The sequence below is a fragment of the Drosophila grimshawi genome, unplaced genomic scaffold (assembly GCF_018153295.1).
Source record: "Drosophila grimshawi isolate 15287-2541.00 unplaced genomic scaffold, ASM1815329v1 contig_311, whole genome shotgun sequence".
NCBI classification, from domain to species: domain Eukaryota; kingdom Metazoa; phylum Arthropoda; class Insecta; order Diptera; family Drosophilidae; genus Drosophila; species Drosophila grimshawi.
In genome coordinates, this window is record NW_025063098.1 from 5,846,319 (window position 1) to 5,862,509 (window position 16,191).

Sequence of the window (16,191 nt, forward strand, 5' to 3'; positions counted from 1 at the left end):
CCAGCATTTCCAGGTTGAAAAGTGAAAATTAATTCAATTCGCAATACTCTGAAATAAACAAACTATATAGAAAATTGAGTGGGTATAATTTATTTTATTTGTATGTGTGTAATGATCGAACTTAATGGCTATTTTTGAATCGTGCGCTGCACGTAATGCATTTAGTTAGCCGGACCAATGCCCGTCATTTCCTTGAGCTCCTTGATCAAATGTTTGTTGTATTCCTTGTAATTTATTGGGGTCATGGACTGCACGGTTAGCTTGTTGCGCGTCATGTCACCGTACATTTCATTCTTGCAGCGCAATTTGAATATGAAGGAGGAGAAGTTAATATCGCCAAACATTTTCTCAGCGGAAGTTGGATCATTCTCCAGAGCCTCGCCAACTTCCTGAGCAGTGTGCTTAAGCAGCTGCTCGCCAGCCTCGTTGAAACACGTCACCCAGCGGTTCGAGGTCCAATCACCAATGCTCATCTGTGAACATTAAAATTGCGTTACAAATTTCAATTACGTTTCGATTGAGTCTATTACTCACATTGATCAACAAGCGGTACTTGAAGTTTGGATAGGCTGCATTGCAGCGCTCACAGCGATACTGACCGTTGCCCTCGTCGACGACCTTCTTGTTGCATTCCGTCTGAGGACACGATTTGTAGAAAGCGTTCTCCTGCTTAACAATGTGCACAACGGCCTTGCATTGGAAGTAGTCGGGCTTGTCGCCAGAGCCCAAATTGCGTATACGGGCATCCTTTAGGGTCACCCAATCGGTGCTGAAGCTGCCGCCGCCCGTTCGTGCCGAGACCAAGTTGCTGATATTGTCGCCGCCACCATTGTCAAACCAGCCACGCAGCTTGTGGGCCTCCGGAATGTCTGGATTAATTTTAAGGATTGAGCCACCGCCCATGCTGAGACTCTTGCCGCCATTAAACTCATTAATGCGTGATCCCTTCACCAAAATGACTGGCTGCACATGGCCATCGAAATTGACAGCCTCATCGCCCCAAAGTGTAAGATTGATGGCGGCATTGCTCATATCGACCAATGTCAGTTCGCGCTTCTTGAACTCTTTGTTGGTCGTACGCGAGGTGAAGGTCTGCACCTCGCCAACATCCTTGCAAATGCCAATCGTATCAACGGCCGCCTTGTTCTCCATGCTCGCCACCTGTGATATGGGCACCAAATCGAATTTGATCTCCGGTATGCCCCCATCGTCGGCATCGTCACAAAGCTGCACCATTGTTTCCCCGGTGAAGGTCATTTCGTAGTCATTCTTCAGCTGCGAGTATTGTTTATTGGCCGGTTTTAGTTGGCATTTCGAGAAGAAGTAGACGTTGTCCACCTCGATTAGATCATAGAACTTGTCACACTGCTCTTTGAAAGCGGTAGCTCGAATCTCGCCCGATTCATCCATTAAATCCATGCTGAAGAGCTTTCCCTCACCACGCGCATTACTCCAGGTGCGTATGGCTGTCTTCGAAGTGACGCGCGCCTTGATCACCCACTTGTTCTGATACGGACTCAGACTGGCAATGGGATGTGTAAGGGAGGAGTTTAGTGTGCCGTTCATGGTGCTGTTCATTGTGTTGTTATTGTTATTATTGTTGTAGTTGTACGATTGATCTTTTTTGACTGGAGCACTCGCGGCAGCGGGTGCAGCCTTTGGAGCAGCTTCTGGCTTGGCCGCATTCTCATAGGTTACCGGTTCACCTAATTTGGTTTTGACCTCTTCGCCCGATTTGAGAACGGTCAGCTCTGTGACAATCAAAACGCGTCTATGCAGAAAAAACGTAATCAGTCCTGTTGCAGCGTCAAATCTTTAAAATAGCAACTTACTTCCCAGAGCCCTCTTTGCCAACCATGGAAGTCATGTATTTGTCCAGGCGCACAATTGTGTTCTCGGTAAGCAATCCCTTGTGTTGCATTTCATTCAACTGGCTGGCCAGCATCGCATAGCTATTATAATACTTGCCATCCGACATGAGCAGCCGATAGCGCTCCTGATCTGAATTCGTATTAATTCTCTTGATGCCCAAAATTTGCAGCACCGGCTGCGGCACATCTTCGCCATGCATAATGCGCTATAAGATACGTCAATTATTTAATTTATAAAACAGCTATTGGGCATAATACTTACAGCAATGACGCCCATGGTTAAACTTGCACTAGAAGTCATTATATTCTAAAGTTGGTTATTCCCAAAAAAAATGATTACAATATTTGCGAATTTCAAGGGACGTCGCAATTTCAATAGGTGTGATGCTCGAAGTGGCGGGAATGTAAGGTGTTGTGCATTAATCGACTTCTGAATCGATATAATACAGTGTTGAGCAATTGGCAACAGAATACAGCAATGCACACGAGTGGTATCGATAGCTTATTGACCGCAGTGCTATCAAAAAGTCATCGTAGGCTGGACTGCAGGCCCGTCGTGCTCGTTTCGTCGGATCTGCCTCGTTTGCAAATTAAGTCAATTTGCTTATTGTGCGGATTTGCAGTCACGTATTGATACAGAATTGCCAATATACAAACAAAAAAATACAACTGCTGAGAGAAGTGTTTGAAGAACGGAAGAAAGCTGAACGAAATTTTCAGCTGCCAATACGAAGCAAGGCACAAAGAGCAAACAAAAGAAACAATGAGCGAGTGAAACAGCATACAAAAGTGTGATAATAGCTAGTGCAGCTCTTCTATCCAAATAAAACAAAACAAAGGAGAAACAAAGGATAGAAACCCCGAAAACTCCACACACACAAACACACATACAATTGGAAGAAGAGCAGATGATGAAGCAGGCAAAACTGGCTGACGAACAATCATAAATTAGAAAATGTTCGATACCAAAACCATATACTTTTCTAAACGAAATCAAAAACAACTGTAAACTAAGTGCTTAGTTTGCAGCAATGTATGCAAATCGCAAGTGAAAGGAGAAAATCCATCGCCATCGGCTCATAAAACTGTTCCAGTGTCTGTGTGTGTCTCCTCTCCCCTTTCGCCCTCTCGCCTGTGTGTGTGCATGTGTGTATGCATGCAAGTGTGAGTGGAAACGGAATTGGGAATTGAAACTCGGTTTTGGTTTGGGTTTTTGGGGTTGTTAAATTGTGAGAAAAAAGGTGATAAACGACAATACAAGACTTTCTGCTTCCCGCCCCCACCCCCTCCCCTCCAGGCAGAGGTAACTGAATTTAATAAAAAAATAAATTATTAAAAAATGCCCAGCGCATCGTTCACCTCATCGCGGCCCTATGTGCGCCGTTCCCGACGAAAAGGAGCCAATCGCATTGCGATGCCCAATCGTCCGACTGGCAACATAATGGATCCGATGCTGCAGCAGCCGGTGCATGCCCAGCAAAACAATGCCCCCTCTACCAGCACAGCCTCAGCGGAGGGAAATACTAATAGCTCCAGCTCCAACTCCAACACCAGCAATAACATCAACAATGCTGCCTCCGGCAACAGCAATTCCGCGGAGTACTATGATAGTGGGCAATCCACGAGCAATGCTGCTGCTGCCGCCGCCGGAAGTAGTAGCAGCAATTCCACCATCGCATCAGCAACAGCAGCGGCAGTCAATCAAAATCCAAGCATGGGCAGTATTTATAATGCCGTCCAAATTATGGACACCACGGATGGCAGCTCAGCGTTGGCCAGCACTTCGGCCATCAGCAGCAGCAGTGGCAGCAACACCAACATCACCTGCAATTCAAATTTTCCCAGCACATCCGCTTCAAGTCAGAGCAACAGCAACAACGGCACCGTTAACGGAGTCGGCGGCAGTGCATCATGTTGCCATCAATCGCCGTACGATTTACGCCGCAAAATATCCGCCGTGAGCAATCATGACCAGTGGTGCTCGTCAAGCTCGAACGCCGGTTCGGCAGCGGTGGCTATTATGGTGGGTCCAGCGAGCAGTTCGCCGCCTCTGTTAAATCCCAGCACATCACCTGCCAGCTCTTCTTCAGCGTCATCATCGTCTTCATCATCATCGGCATCGGCAACGGCATCCTCATCATCATCGTCATCATCCTCGTCGTCGTCGTCATCGTCGTCGCCATCTGCCATTGTGCAGGCCCCATCGACGAGCGCCACATTTCCCGTTAATAATGCACCCACGACAGGCGCCACCCTCGCCCAGCCGCCAACGGTGCATAGCTCTGTGCCGCAACATTGCGGTGCTCTACCTGTCGGCGGCGCAGCAGCCGTTATTGAGGAGAACAATTATATGTTGCCAGCGCGGAAGCGTTCACGTCGTCTATATACGCAGGGAGGGGAAACGGATACGGCAGCAGTACCCAGCATGGAGGCGGGCAGCGGTGGCAGTGCGGCCAGTGGTGGTGGCGGTGGTCCCACTGCTGCACAGTATCTGCAATACGAGCTGGCCGACGAGGTGCTCCTCGCCATATTCTCCTATCTGATGGAGCAGGATCTGTGCCGGCTGGCGTTGGTCTGTAAGCGTTTCAATACGATTGCCAATGATACGGAACTGTGGAAGCGTCTCTATCAATCTGTATTCGAATACGATTTACCCCTCTTCAATCCGGAGCTGTGCAAGTTTGTCTTCGAGAAGCCCGAGGAGTCGGAGTTCGCCAATCCATGGAAGGAGAGCTTTCGCCAGCTCTATCGTGGCGTTCATGTCCGCCCTGGGTATCAGGAGAAGCAGCGACACGCCGGCCGCACCATCGTCTTCTTCAATACGATTCAGGCCGCACTCGATTATCCGGAGGAGCGTGCCGCGGCCGCGTTTGCCTCTGGCTCCAATGCCGGCGCTGGCGCTGGCAATGTCAATGCCGGCCTCTCCAATACAACAAGCAATGCAGCGAGTGGGGCTGCCAGTGTCAATGCCCTGGCGAATATATACGAGGAGAATGTGCCGCCAGCGGAGCATCCGGGCCCCCTGATATTCCTCCATGCCGGTCATTACAAGGGCGAATATCTGTTCATTGACTCCGATGTGGCACTTGTTGGTGCGGCGCCTGGCAATGTGGCCGAATCGGTGGTTCTCGAGCGCGAGGCTGGCTCCACAGTAATGTTTGTGGAAGGTGCAAAATACGCATATGTTGGCTATCTGACGCTTAAATTCTCGCCGGAGGTCACCTCAACCGTATCGCATCACAAGCACTATTGCCTCGATATTGGCGAGAACTGTTCACCAACGGTGGACAATTGCATCATACGCTCCACGTCTGTGGTGGGTGCCGCCGTTTGTGTGGGTGGTGTCAGCGCCAATCCCGTTATACGCAACTGCGACATCAGCGACTGTGAAAATGTCGGCCTCTACGTGACGGACTATGCCCAGGGCACCTACGAGCACAACGAGATCAGCCGGAACGCGTTGGCCGGCATTTGGGTGAAGAACTTCGCCAGTCCCATAATGCGCGAGAATCACATACATCATGGACGCGATGTGGGCATATTCACCTTTGAGAATGGCATGGTAAGCTATAATGTATGACCAATATATCAAATAAGTGAAGAAGTCACCAGATAGCTTTCTAAACATTTGGTGATGTTTTCGCCTAAACATAAGCCAACAGAAGGCTTCTTAATTCCACAGTAAATATAAAATACATTTTTAACCTATATTAAAATACCTCTTAAAGCAAATGTTTTTTGCGCTAACTGACAATTTAAGTTAATTAATTGCTACGATTATTTTATAGGGCTACTTTGAGAAGAACGATATTCACAACAATCGCATTGCTGGCTTTGAGGTCAAGGCCGGTGCGAATCCCACAGTGGTCAAGTGTGAGATACATCACGGACAGACGGGCGGCATCTATGTGCACGAGAATGGGCTGGGCCAATTCATAGAGAATCGAATACACTCGAATAACTTTGCAGGTAAAAAAGACAACAATAATTATACAACTGATTCACATTGCAAAATGTCTAAATATATATATATGAGATTATATTAATTATATACATGATAATTAATTAATATGAATATGAATATGATATGTTGGCCACTAATTTAGTGTTATTTTCTATGCAGGTGTCTGGATAACATCCAACAGCAATCCCACCATACGCAAGAATGAGATCTACAATGGCCATCAGGGCGGCGTCTACATCTTTGGAGAGGGTCGCGGCCTCATCGAGCACAACAATATCTATGGTAACGCCTTGGCCGGCATACAAATACGCACCAATAGTGATCCGATCGTGCGACACAATAAGATTCATCATGGGCAGCACGGTGGCATCTATGTGCACGAGAAGGGACAGGGGCTGATTGAGGAGAATGAGGTTTACTCCAATACGTTGGCTGGCGTCTGGATAACCACAGGCAGTACGCCCGTGTTGCGACGCAATCGCATTCATTCCGGCAAACAGGTTGGCGTCTATTTCTATGACAATGGGCATGGCAAGCTGGAGGACAACGACATCTTCAATCATTTGTATTCGGGCGTGCAGATACGCACTGGCAGCAACCCGGTGATACGTGGCAACAAAATCTGGGGCGGCCAAAATGGCGGCGTCTTAGTCTACAATGGCGGACTTGGTCTGCTCGAACAGAATGAGATATTTGACAATGCCATGGCTGGTGTGTGGATTAAGACCGACTCTAATCCGACACTGAAACGCAACAAAATTTATGATGGACGCGATGGCGGCATTTGCATCTTCAATGGCGGCAAAGGAATACTCGAGGAGAACGACATCTTTCGTAACACGCAGGCGGGCGTTCTGATCTCAACACAATCGCATCCAATACTTCGACGCAATCGGATCTATGATGGTCAGGCAGCTGGCGTCGAGATAACAAATAATGCGACAGCGACACTGGAGCACAATCAAATATTTAAAAATAAGTTCGGTGGACTGTGCCTCGCCAGCGGCGTGCAGCCGATCACGCGTGGCAATAACATATTCAACAACGAGGACGAGGTGGAGAAGGCCGTCTCGAGTGGCCAGTGCCTGTATAAGATAAGCAGCTATACATCATTTCCAATGCACGACTTCTATCGTTGCCAGACCTGCAATACGACCGATCGGAATGCCATATGCGTGAATTGCATAAAGAATTGTCATGCAGGACATGATGTTGAATTCATACGACACGATCGGTGAGTAATTCATTATTAATATAAATTAATTCGTTGTTAATTGTTATTGTTCATAATTGTAATTGTAATTTCAGTTTCTTTTGTGACTGCGGTGCCGGCACCCTGTCCAATCAGTGTCAGCTACAGGGCGAGCCCACGCAGGACACGGACACGCTCTATGACTCAGCAGCGCCCATGGAATCGCACACTCTGATGGTTAACTAGGGCAGCCCAAACGGTGCAGCAGCAGCAGCAGCAACAGCAGCAAAAAACACTCTAATGGTATTTTACTTTATCAATTAAGGCACAAGCTCTCAACTGTTTAAACATTAAGTCGCTCGCTAACCTGCCCACACACAAACACACCTACCCCTCTCTCTCGCCCCCTCTCTCTCTCTCTCTCTATCTATCTCTCTCACACACGAACAAGTGTTGCTGTACATATTCACAAACAAACATAAGATTACAATCGACTGTATATAAATAATAATTAATCTGCGTTCAAAATTTAACTCAATGTGCAATTTAGTTTAAACCAATTATGCAAAGAATTCAATATTTATGGAAAAACAAAAGAAAAGAAAAAGAAGCTTCGCCTTTCCACGATGTCCACAATTGTCACAACAACAACGAACATATGAAATTTTCAAATAATGCATTTCTTTTGTACGAATTGAATGGTAACAAGAAATGAAATCTATATGAATTTGGGTGATAAAAGCAAGAATGAAAAACCTAAAACCCAGTGAAGAATACAATTTTGTAATGTAGCTAAGTAGGGTTTTTTTTTAAATTCCGACAATTTAAAACTAAAACGTAATGAATTGAAATGAAATTAATTATATTTTAAGCCGTAGACATTGGCGGTGCACCGCCAACAACAACAACAACAAAATAACAACAACCACAACACCAACAACTATTCGAAAAGCAATTTTAAGTATTAATAACAAATTAGATAAACGTCAGCAACCGCTTTTTGCTTCAGCAAACAACTAACAAGCAGCATACAATATTAAAAAAAAATAAATACTATTAACAAATATACATAAATATACTTCGATAGATACCACAAAAAAAAAAAAACAAAAAAAAAACCAGAATCAAAAGCGTTTACAAGCATCAAATAATGAGCAATATTTCATGTCTAAATGTCAAATTTATAGCGAAAAGAATACAATGCGAATGAATGAATGAATATGTGTCATTTTAGCAACATAAGCTTAACAAAATGTACTGCTTTTCGGTTTGCTCATTGCGTGGGTGATCCCCGAGTGTTCGAATTATGCAAACTTATTATTTTAACTATATAAATCGATAATACTAAGTAGCATTATATCGTGTATGTATATGTAGAGGTACACATCAACTAGTTTTATACTATATATATATCTATCTATATCTATATATATATAGATATATATACCATATAAAGCGTACACCAGTTTATTCAATAATTGTGCGTTTTGTTTTACACTTTTTTATATTAAGCAAAATAATGAGTATTGTTTTCTATTTTTTTTTATGTTGCCAATAATTTTATTTATGTTAAATTTTGCGATTTGCTTGTTTCAATTTTTTGCATAATACAAATAACTTTAATGATGGAGAACAATTTAAATTTAACAAACGAAAACCATATACATAATCTATACATACATACTTTACTTATATAAATATAGGCAAAAACAATCACATACACACTCAACCACAACCACAAACACATACAAACATACAGATTTCAAGTACATATATGTTTAAGCGTACTATTTACTAAAAATTGCGATGCATAAAGTGAGGATAGCGTTGTGCATATATATATACTATATACTATATGCATATGTATTTGTATTTTTTGATGTTAGCAAAAGCAACGACAATTTTGAATTGTAAAACAAATGGAAACATTAAAACACACACACACACTTGCATAAACACATGAACCCACACACACATAACTATATTATGTAGAAATGAATTTTAATGTGTTACCTACGCATCGTCGTCTTGGATTCACAGACAACAAACTAATTATACATATACCAGGTATAAGCTAAAATTATATTTGAAATTATTTCACAAAAAAACAAATGGTTTTGTTTTGGAAAATTTGAGCGAGTTGCCTTTTCTCGGCAGGTTTTGCGCATTAATTTTGAATAAGCGCGCCTTAGAGGAGTGCTTATAAAGTTAGGAACTTGCCTATGCTCTGCAGCAAAAAGGCTAATAGTTTGCTTTGAAAATTTGCAAGGATATCGGCCAAATAAAACTTTTTTCGTCGAAGTAAGTCGCCGAAAAGTATGCCATAGTAATGCGTTGGGTTTAAGGTAATCTAGCCAAGACAACAACACTGGTGCCTGCACATGCTATCGTATGCAGTAACTTGGAAAGAAAACGACGTAGAGTGACCATATTTTCGACCGCAAATAATATTTCTTATTTAACTTGAATTATAAAACTTTTGTCAAAATTTATTGACCACTTTAAAGAATGTTGATTTTGCAAAACATCATTATAATTTTTTTACGCTTTTTTAGTGCAGAATGTAAAAAGAAAACGAATTTCTTGTTCTCGAAAATGCTTAAATAATGGTTGCCAAGTGCAGGACGGAAAACACTTGATTTTTAACCGGTACAATATCCTAAACCATTTCAAGCCTGTTTGTATTAAAACTAAATACATATGTAGTTTACCAACTCTGAGATCGAAGTTTATTTTACAGATATTTAATTTTATTCTGCTAACCAAATTCAAATGTTGCTGAACTCGCTGTTAACTAACATTTGCGCCAACGAACTAGGGTGTGACCATATTTATGCGTATGCTATGTGTATAAATATAAACCTGTATGCGTATCCATGTCAACAAACCACCGGGGGCCATACAAATAGTATATAAACAATATCAACATAAACATTGGCGTATGTTTGGCAATTGTGCAAAGGCGCTAGTGGCCGTAAAATGATTTTTCTTCTCGGCTGCAGACAGCAACAGCATAAGGGTATGTTCAGTGTCTACCATCGAGCAGCGAGCTCACCGTTTAGGATCGCGGTCAAAAAGCTGGCGTGACGTCACGCACTTTTGCTTCGTGTAAGTAGGGAACCTGTACAGGGCTTGAGCCTATGCCATGAGGCGAACCTTGCCTGGAATTTAAACCGGTGAGGGGAACTACACACAAAAAAAGGATAAATTCATATCAACTTACTCAGGACTCACGCATAGTGATGAGAACATTTTAATTAAAATACCAAAACGAATGGCTTGCCACACGTTCCTAATTAATGAGAACAACAACAATGGACTGATGCGAACAGTTGTTGCCAATGTCTGCCAAATAAACGCAAAACACAACCACAACAACAATAATAACAACTACGCCGACAACATCGACAACAATTAAAAGAAAGGAAACGAAAAGCAAAGAACGAAGCCGCAGCATGCAACAGCAACATCAACAGCAACAGCCCAGCAATTACAACGCCAAAAAATTATTTGCCAGATCCGAGCAACTTGCTAGTTCTGCGTTACGTATAGGCAATATTAAAAATAAAGTACGAGCGCCCAGCGAAACGGCAAGAGCAGCCAAAACGGTCCAAGCGGACCAATTGTTCACAAGATGAATAAACGCAGCATCATCATTGTCTGCATCATCGCCACGCTGCTCTGCACTGTGCTCGGCGCCAACTTCTACTTTATGTACTACCTCAACGCGGAAGAGGGACAGCTCTCAAGCGTCCGTGCCTTGGAGAATATGATCCGCCACAAGATGCGCCATCTCAAGCCGGTCTATCTGAATCGAAATCCACGCTTCTTCATGTTTCGCAATAAACTGCTAAAGAACTACAAGCAGGCGCCATACGAGAATGCCAGCGTTCTCTGGGAAATCGCCAATTGGGTAAGTTGCTATGTACATAGAACCATACATACATATGTATATTTCACTTGTAAATATTTGTGTATGGCTAATTATCGGAATGACTCATTTACGCACAGTCTAAGAAAAGAGAGCTAAAAATTTCTCATTTTCACAGCACACTTTTTTTTTAACCTCATGGTCTCTGTCCAATCCGATCCGATCAATCTGAAAGATATATTGAAGAAAAGTTTCGATTAATTTGAAAATGATTTCCTTGTAGTGGCCGCACGAGAACGAGATATATCCGCTGTATGACTCCTCGATGGGTCAGCTATTGAAAACGCTGCGAGATGAGCCAATCACGCGAGCCAACAATCTTGGACGTGGAACACAGCTAAAGCTTCTGCTGCGTCTGAGTCAACAACAAAAGGTGATCTTCAAGCCGCAGTGGTATCCGAGAGACATTGTCATTGAAGGAGTCGTTTATAGCGGCAAGGATCGACATGTGGCCGAGGTGTATGCTTTCTACTTGGGCGCCGTACTGGATCTGCGCTGGACGCCCATTGTAGTCGGTCGTGTGGTGAATCTAAAGACAGAGATCTTTGACCGTGGCGATCAAGAGCTACAGAATACCATCAAAATTGAAATAGATGAGGATGGAAAAGAGACATATTGTTTGTATGGCAAGTGTCACTACTGCAATGAGGAGGAGACTGTCTGTGGCGATGACCAGCACAACATTGAAGGTGTCATCATCTACATTGTGCCCGGGACATTGGCTAAGCGTCGCTCGCCCTGGCAGCGCACCTACAAGGAAGATAAGCGAGCAGTCTGGGAGGATGATATGACCTACTGCAAGTACGAACAGAGCCTGATTCTAATTATAATCTGCTTAACGTAAAGTAACAATTTCAATTTGATTTCTCAGAGCTCTCAAGAGTAAAATGGAAACTATACGCTTGCTGGACCTCGTAGACGTGGCTATCTTCGACTATCTCATACAAAATGGTGATCGTCATCACTATGAGACACGAGAGGAGCGTGTGGTGCTCATCGACAATGGCAAGGCATTTGGAAATCCCAACAAGGATCATCTGGATATTTTGGCGCCCCTCTATCAGTGTTGCCTGTGCGTTTGAACTTTATGAATTGATTTATTTACATTCTAAGTTGGAATTTTTGAATTTTCTTTTTAAGTATACGTAAATCTACGTGGGATCGCCTGCAAATTTTTTCCGGTGGCGTGCTGACTGAAATTGTTGATCGTCTATCAAAGCAGGACGCGCTCTACCCTCTCATCACGGACAAGCATAAGCGCGGAGTCGAGCGCAGATTAATTGTCGTGTTCGCTGTGGTGGAGTACTGCATGGACCGAGAGGGCGATAAGATGTTTAAAACGCTTTAACTTTAGTTGTTAGATTAGGCCTAGATTGTTATTAGTTTTAGTAAGCAGCTTGCAGCAAAAAATCAAGTGCCAAGATTATTGCTTAATAAGTTTGTCCATAGTTAAATAAAAGTGATCATATACTTCCTATAAATATTGTGATTAATTATGCAAACCAAGTTTATTCCAAATAGTAAACAATTTATGTTTCGAAAAGTCCTAATTATCTACAAAAAATTATATTATTTTAATTAATTTGGTAATTGTTTATGTAATAGTTAAATGTCAAAATAAGTTCAACTAGAAGATGAATTGCCACAATCCATTGTAAGAATTAGTTTTATTCACGCTTAAAATTGTTGGCTAGTATAAAAAGTATACCAAATGAAATTAATACGCAAAGTTTAATTTCTTAGCTTTTACTTGGTTAACTTATTTAATTTGTCGAAAATTTCGCATTTCTCTGTCATTTACTTTCTCCCACTTTTCACTTTGCTGAATGTAAACAGTTTGTTGAATTTCTTGTTATTGCGATTATTGGGTCGATTCTGTAAGGTGTAAAGAATTGATTAGTTTAGATTATTGCATTAGCTGCAATTATTTAACTTACCTTTCCATGTATTTGTGCCTTGATCTCCGTGCCATGTGCTCGCTTCGCGCCACCTTGGAATTGCCGGAAGTCGACATTTTGATAGTCAAAGTTCTGTGGCGCTGCAGACGTGGCTGGCAACTGGACAGCTCGGTTTGAGCTTTGTGCCGGCATTCGTGATTTGGCCTTAAATCGTTGGTTCTGCTGCTGACGTTTCTGCTGTCGCTTGCTCAGCGCAGGAACTGGATTTTCCGAGGCACTCCTTTCAATAGGAACTTCAACAACCGAATCGTCGGCACTATCGTCTTCATTATGTGTCTCTTCAATTGACCTTTTCTTCGACTTGGACGAACTGGGAGTGGCGTCATCTTCATTTCGGTTGCGTTTTGCCTGGCTTGATGTTTCCGATGGCGTTGCTGGCAGATGTTTTCGCTTTAGCTGCTCTTTCAGTGGTAGATTGTATGTAGCATCTTCCTGTGGCGGCTCCTCCTTTGGCTCAAGTTCTAATTTGAGGGATTCTGGTGCCGGCTCCGCGGGGCATAGACGTCGCTTAAGTAGCTCACTATTCTCACGTGCGGCCTGCTCAATTTTCTCCTGTTGCATGAGTGGCAAGATGGCCAGGTAACGCTTGTAGGGCATACGCATCGTCTGACTCTCCTTGCGGGCATGCATCCAGCGCAACTTTTCCTCCTGCGTTGGCTTCGCCGATTTGCGGAACAGTGAAAGCGCTGGCGCCTTCAACGACACCAAAGTCGCTTCCAGTCTTGGCTGGTCTGGTCGCTGCAGTTTCCCCGTCGCTGTGCTGCGTCCAAGCAGTGTGGGTAGATCATCTCTCGTCTCTTCCTGGTGCGAAAAGTCGTGCGGGCAATTCAGCTTGCTGCTAAAGTCCTTGGTGATCGGTGCTAGCTTCACAGATCCCTGTGGGCCGCAGCTTGCTTCTAGGATGGGCTGCAAAAGGTTTGAACCAAGTTTAATTCTAAGTTCTAATTTGCAAATAAAGTACAGTAAAAACGTACAGGATCGTTAACTTACTTTGATCAGGGATTGCTCACGCGCCCGCAGCACGATCTGATGCAGCGTGTGAAGCTGCTGACGCACCAGTGGCGGTATGGGATTGCAACAGGCCAGAATGCCTTGCATTTCACGCGGCAAACTCTCGGCAATCTGAAGCATCATATGATTGGGCAGTACATAGCCATAGCTCTCGTCCTCCTGTCGGGCGGTCGCATCGCGCCAAGTAAAGATGCCGCGCAAAGCGTACAATTGACGGTTGTCAAAGGAGCGCTTTGTCTTGCGCACCAAGTCCAGATGAGAGTCGGGTCCAATGTACGGCTTTGTGTAGCGTTTCTTACAAATGTCCGTGCTCTGCTGATAAACCATACGCAAAGAATGCGACTGTCCCTGCTCCGATTGGAGCAGATCGTTGACCAGGCGCTCGTATATATAGATGAGATAGTGTGTATCTTGGCGCGCATAGTCAATCAGTTTCTGTGGCAGTGGCCGCATGCGCCAGTCGGCCAGCTGCAAGCTCTTATCCACATCCATATCCAGGTAGAATTTGAGCAGAAATGCCAGCGATAATCGTGCCAAATTTAAAGCCTTTGCAGCGCGATGCGTGTCAAACATATTGACTATATAAAGGGAAAGATCGCGTTGCAGCCACTCGATATCCAGGTCGCCACCATGTAGAATCTTAAGCACCTTGGGATCTGTGAGCACCAGATTCAGTATGTGCATATCATCGCGCAATATCAGCGTATCGAATATATAGTCCTTTGTGCGCGTCGACATTTGCACCAGGCAAGTGATGCCCATGAATGTCCGATACGAATGATGCTCTACATCGATGGCAATCTGATGTGCCAGACGTAATTCAGCCAGCGCCTGCTGCAACTTCTCCACGCTGTCCACCAGCATTAGTTCGGTTTTCTCAGGAGGAGCGGGCATTTGGGGATTTTGCTTCTGCAGCTGCTCTTTAGCCGGCTCGAATTTCAGCAGTTCAAACTCATACGGATGGAGAAATGACACAATGTTGTCGGCCTCATCGTATTCGGGCAGCAGGGCCAGCGGTTTCAGCGAATTCGGCTTCTCAGTAAGACGTGGCTGAAACGGATTCGTGGCACTATTGTCGACCGGCACCTTGAAACGCATCTGTGGCCGCATTATATTCGGCGCCGTAAACAAACGGGCCGAGACCATGCTACGTGATGGTGTGCCCATAGTGGAGCTGCTGATGCGATTCCAGCTGCCAGCACGCGGTGTTGCCGACTCATTTGTTATTGTTGTTGCAGTTGGTGTTGCCTTCGATGCGGACTGAACATCCACTTGAGTTTCGACCACCATCTGCTGATTACCGCGTCGTTGGCCGCTCTTTATGTCTAGATTCGTAGTGATACGCTCGAAAAGAATATCATTACATTCCTGAACCAATTCCAGCTTTTCCTCACCTTGCCGCCTGTGTGTAAGAAAATAAAGTGTATAAGAAATAATAACAATAACACAGCTTTTCTCTGTTCCCAGTTATAGCTACAAAATCGTACAAGTATACATGACATATGCACGACTATTTATATAGATGAGTTGAACTCACCGTCTAATGTCGCCGGCGACCTTCTCTGCTTGGAGCACCTTGTTAATCAGGCCCAGCACTCGCTGCGACTGCTCCTCCAGCATGCGTGCATAGCCCGGGTAGCTGAGATATACGTCGCGTGCATTACCTTGGGGAAAGGCATTACAACTTCGTGTGGCCGCTACTACGTTGCGGAACGCTGCCTGTATGCAAAAGTGGAATGGAATTAAATGTATTCAGATGGAATCTCAGAACTACTTACCGTTGTGAAATCAATCAAGCTAGTTGTGCTGGATTGCGATGTCGATGGTCGATCATCGGGATCGTCTTTGGATTCGGTTGTTGGGTCAGAATCAGTCTCTTTGCTTCTTTTCGGTGGCTGCGGCATTGCTTTAATATTTTTTTTTCTTTTTTCTTTTCTAACTGTTGAGTAGTCTTTTAATTCGGTGCAAGACAGTAGCTTATCTGTTGCTGGCCCAAGTTGATGGTACAAAAAATGTGCGTTTTCTTCTTCTTCTAATCAATTGAAAACATCGATAATTTAGGGTTGTCAATATTACTTCCAGCGCCAAAAATTTTAATTGCTCGCGGAATAAAAGACTATTAAAAACATTCCAATTTGAGCTGGCCATACAAATTTACTACGAAATAAATTATTGAAGCTTAGAATGAAAGATTGAAAACATTTACACAGCATATGCGACAGTATTATGTTTTTAATCTTTCAAATCGCATACCGATTTTTCGT

General features: G+C 43.9%; 4 protein-coding genes across 4 annotated transcripts; 2 read left to right on the forward strand and 2 right to left on the reverse strand.

Annotated features, from left to right (window-relative positions):
* Positions 1-74: 74 nt before the first annotated feature.
* On the reverse strand, positions 75-2,308 carry LOC6563395 (replication protein A 70 kDa DNA-binding subunit). Its single transcript, XM_001990225.2, has 4 exons — positions 2,134-2,308; positions 1,833-2,077; positions 535-1,771; positions 75-473 (listed from the first exon to the last, which is right to left on the reverse strand). Exons 1-4 carry the CDS (start codon positions 2,170-2,172, stop codon positions 162-164), a joined length of 1,833 nt encoding a protein of 610 aa, XP_001990261.2. The 5' UTR covers positions 2,173-2,308; the 3' UTR covers positions 75-161.
* Positions 2,309-2,422: 114 nt separating this feature from the next.
* On the forward strand, positions 2,423-8,436 carry LOC6563394 (F-box only protein 11). Its single transcript, XM_001990224.3, has 4 exons — positions 2,423-5,433; positions 5,660-5,840; positions 5,995-7,069; positions 7,144-8,436. The coding sequence occupies exons 1-4, from the start codon at positions 3,211-3,213 to the stop codon at positions 7,271-7,273; spliced, it is 3,609 nt and encodes a 1,202-aa protein (XP_001990260.1). The 5' UTR covers positions 2,423-3,210; the 3' UTR covers positions 7,274-8,436.
* Positions 8,437-10,003: 1,567 nt separating this feature from the next.
* LOC6563254 (glycosaminoglycan xylosylkinase homolog) lies at positions 10,004-12,481 on the forward strand. The gene is made up of 4 exons (XM_001990223.3): positions 10,004-10,940; positions 11,182-11,759; positions 11,830-12,030; positions 12,099-12,481. The coding sequence occupies exons 1-4, from the start codon at positions 10,662-10,664 to the stop codon at positions 12,304-12,306; spliced, it is 1,266 nt and encodes a 421-aa protein (XP_001990259.1). The 5' UTR covers positions 10,004-10,661; the 3' UTR covers positions 12,307-12,481.
* Positions 12,482-12,688: 207 nt separating this feature from the next.
* On the reverse strand, positions 12,689-16,112 carry LOC6563253 (exosome component 10). The gene is made up of 5 exons (XM_001990222.3): positions 15,706-16,112; positions 15,465-15,646; positions 13,907-15,329; positions 12,896-13,822; positions 12,689-12,833 (listed from the first exon to the last, which is right to left on the reverse strand). Exons 1-5 carry the CDS (start codon positions 15,829-15,831, stop codon positions 12,756-12,758), a joined length of 2,736 nt encoding a protein of 911 aa, XP_001990258.1. The 5' UTR covers positions 15,832-16,112; the 3' UTR covers positions 12,689-12,755.
* Positions 16,113-16,191: the final 79 nt, after the last annotated feature.

Coding starts and splice junctions, on each gene's coding strand:
- LOC6563395 (XM_001990225.2), bottom strand. CDS start 2,172: ATGACTTCTAGTGCAAGTTTAACCATGGGCGTCATTGCT. Junction 2,078..2,133: donor TAACCATGGGCGTCATTGCT/GTAAGTATTATG, acceptor CGTATCTTATAG/CGCATTATGCATGGCGAAGA. Junction 1,772..1,832: donor GGCAAAGAGGGCTCTGGGAA/GTAAGTTGCTAT, acceptor TTTTCTGCATAG/ACGCGTTTTGATTGTCACAG.
- LOC6563253 (XM_001990222.3), bottom strand. CDS start 15,831: ATGCCGCAGCCACCGAAAAGAAGCAAAGAGACTGATTCTGACCCAACA. Junction 15,330..15,464: donor GTCGCCGGCGACATTAGACG/GTGAGTTCAACT, acceptor TCTTACACACAG/GCGGCAAGGTGAGGAAAAGC. Junction 13,823..13,906: donor GTGAGCAATCCCTGATCAAA/GTAAGTTAACGA, acceptor AACCTTTTGCAG/CCCATCCTAGAAGCAAGCTG.
- LOC6563394 (XM_001990224.3), top strand. CDS start 3,211: ATGCCCAGCGCATCGTTCACCTCATCGCGGCCCTATGTGCGCCGTTCC. Junction 5,841..5,994: donor ACACTCGAATAACTTTGCAG/GTAAAAAAGACA, acceptor TTTTCTATGCAG/GTGTCTGGATAACATCCAAC. Junction 7,070..7,143: donor GAATTCATACGACACGATCG/GTGAGTAATTCA, acceptor TTGTAATTTCAG/TTTCTTTTGTGACTGCGGTG.
- LOC6563254 (XM_001990223.3), top strand. CDS start 10,662: ATGAATAAACGCAGCATCATCATTGTCTGCATCATCGCCACGCTGCTC. Junction 11,760..11,829: donor GATGATATGACCTACTGCAA/GTACGAACAGAG, acceptor TTGATTTCTCAG/AGCTCTCAAGAGTAAAATGG. Junction 12,031..12,098: donor CCCCTCTATCAGTGTTGCCT/GTGCGTTTGAAC, acceptor TTTCTTTTTAAG/TATACGTAAATCTACGTGGG.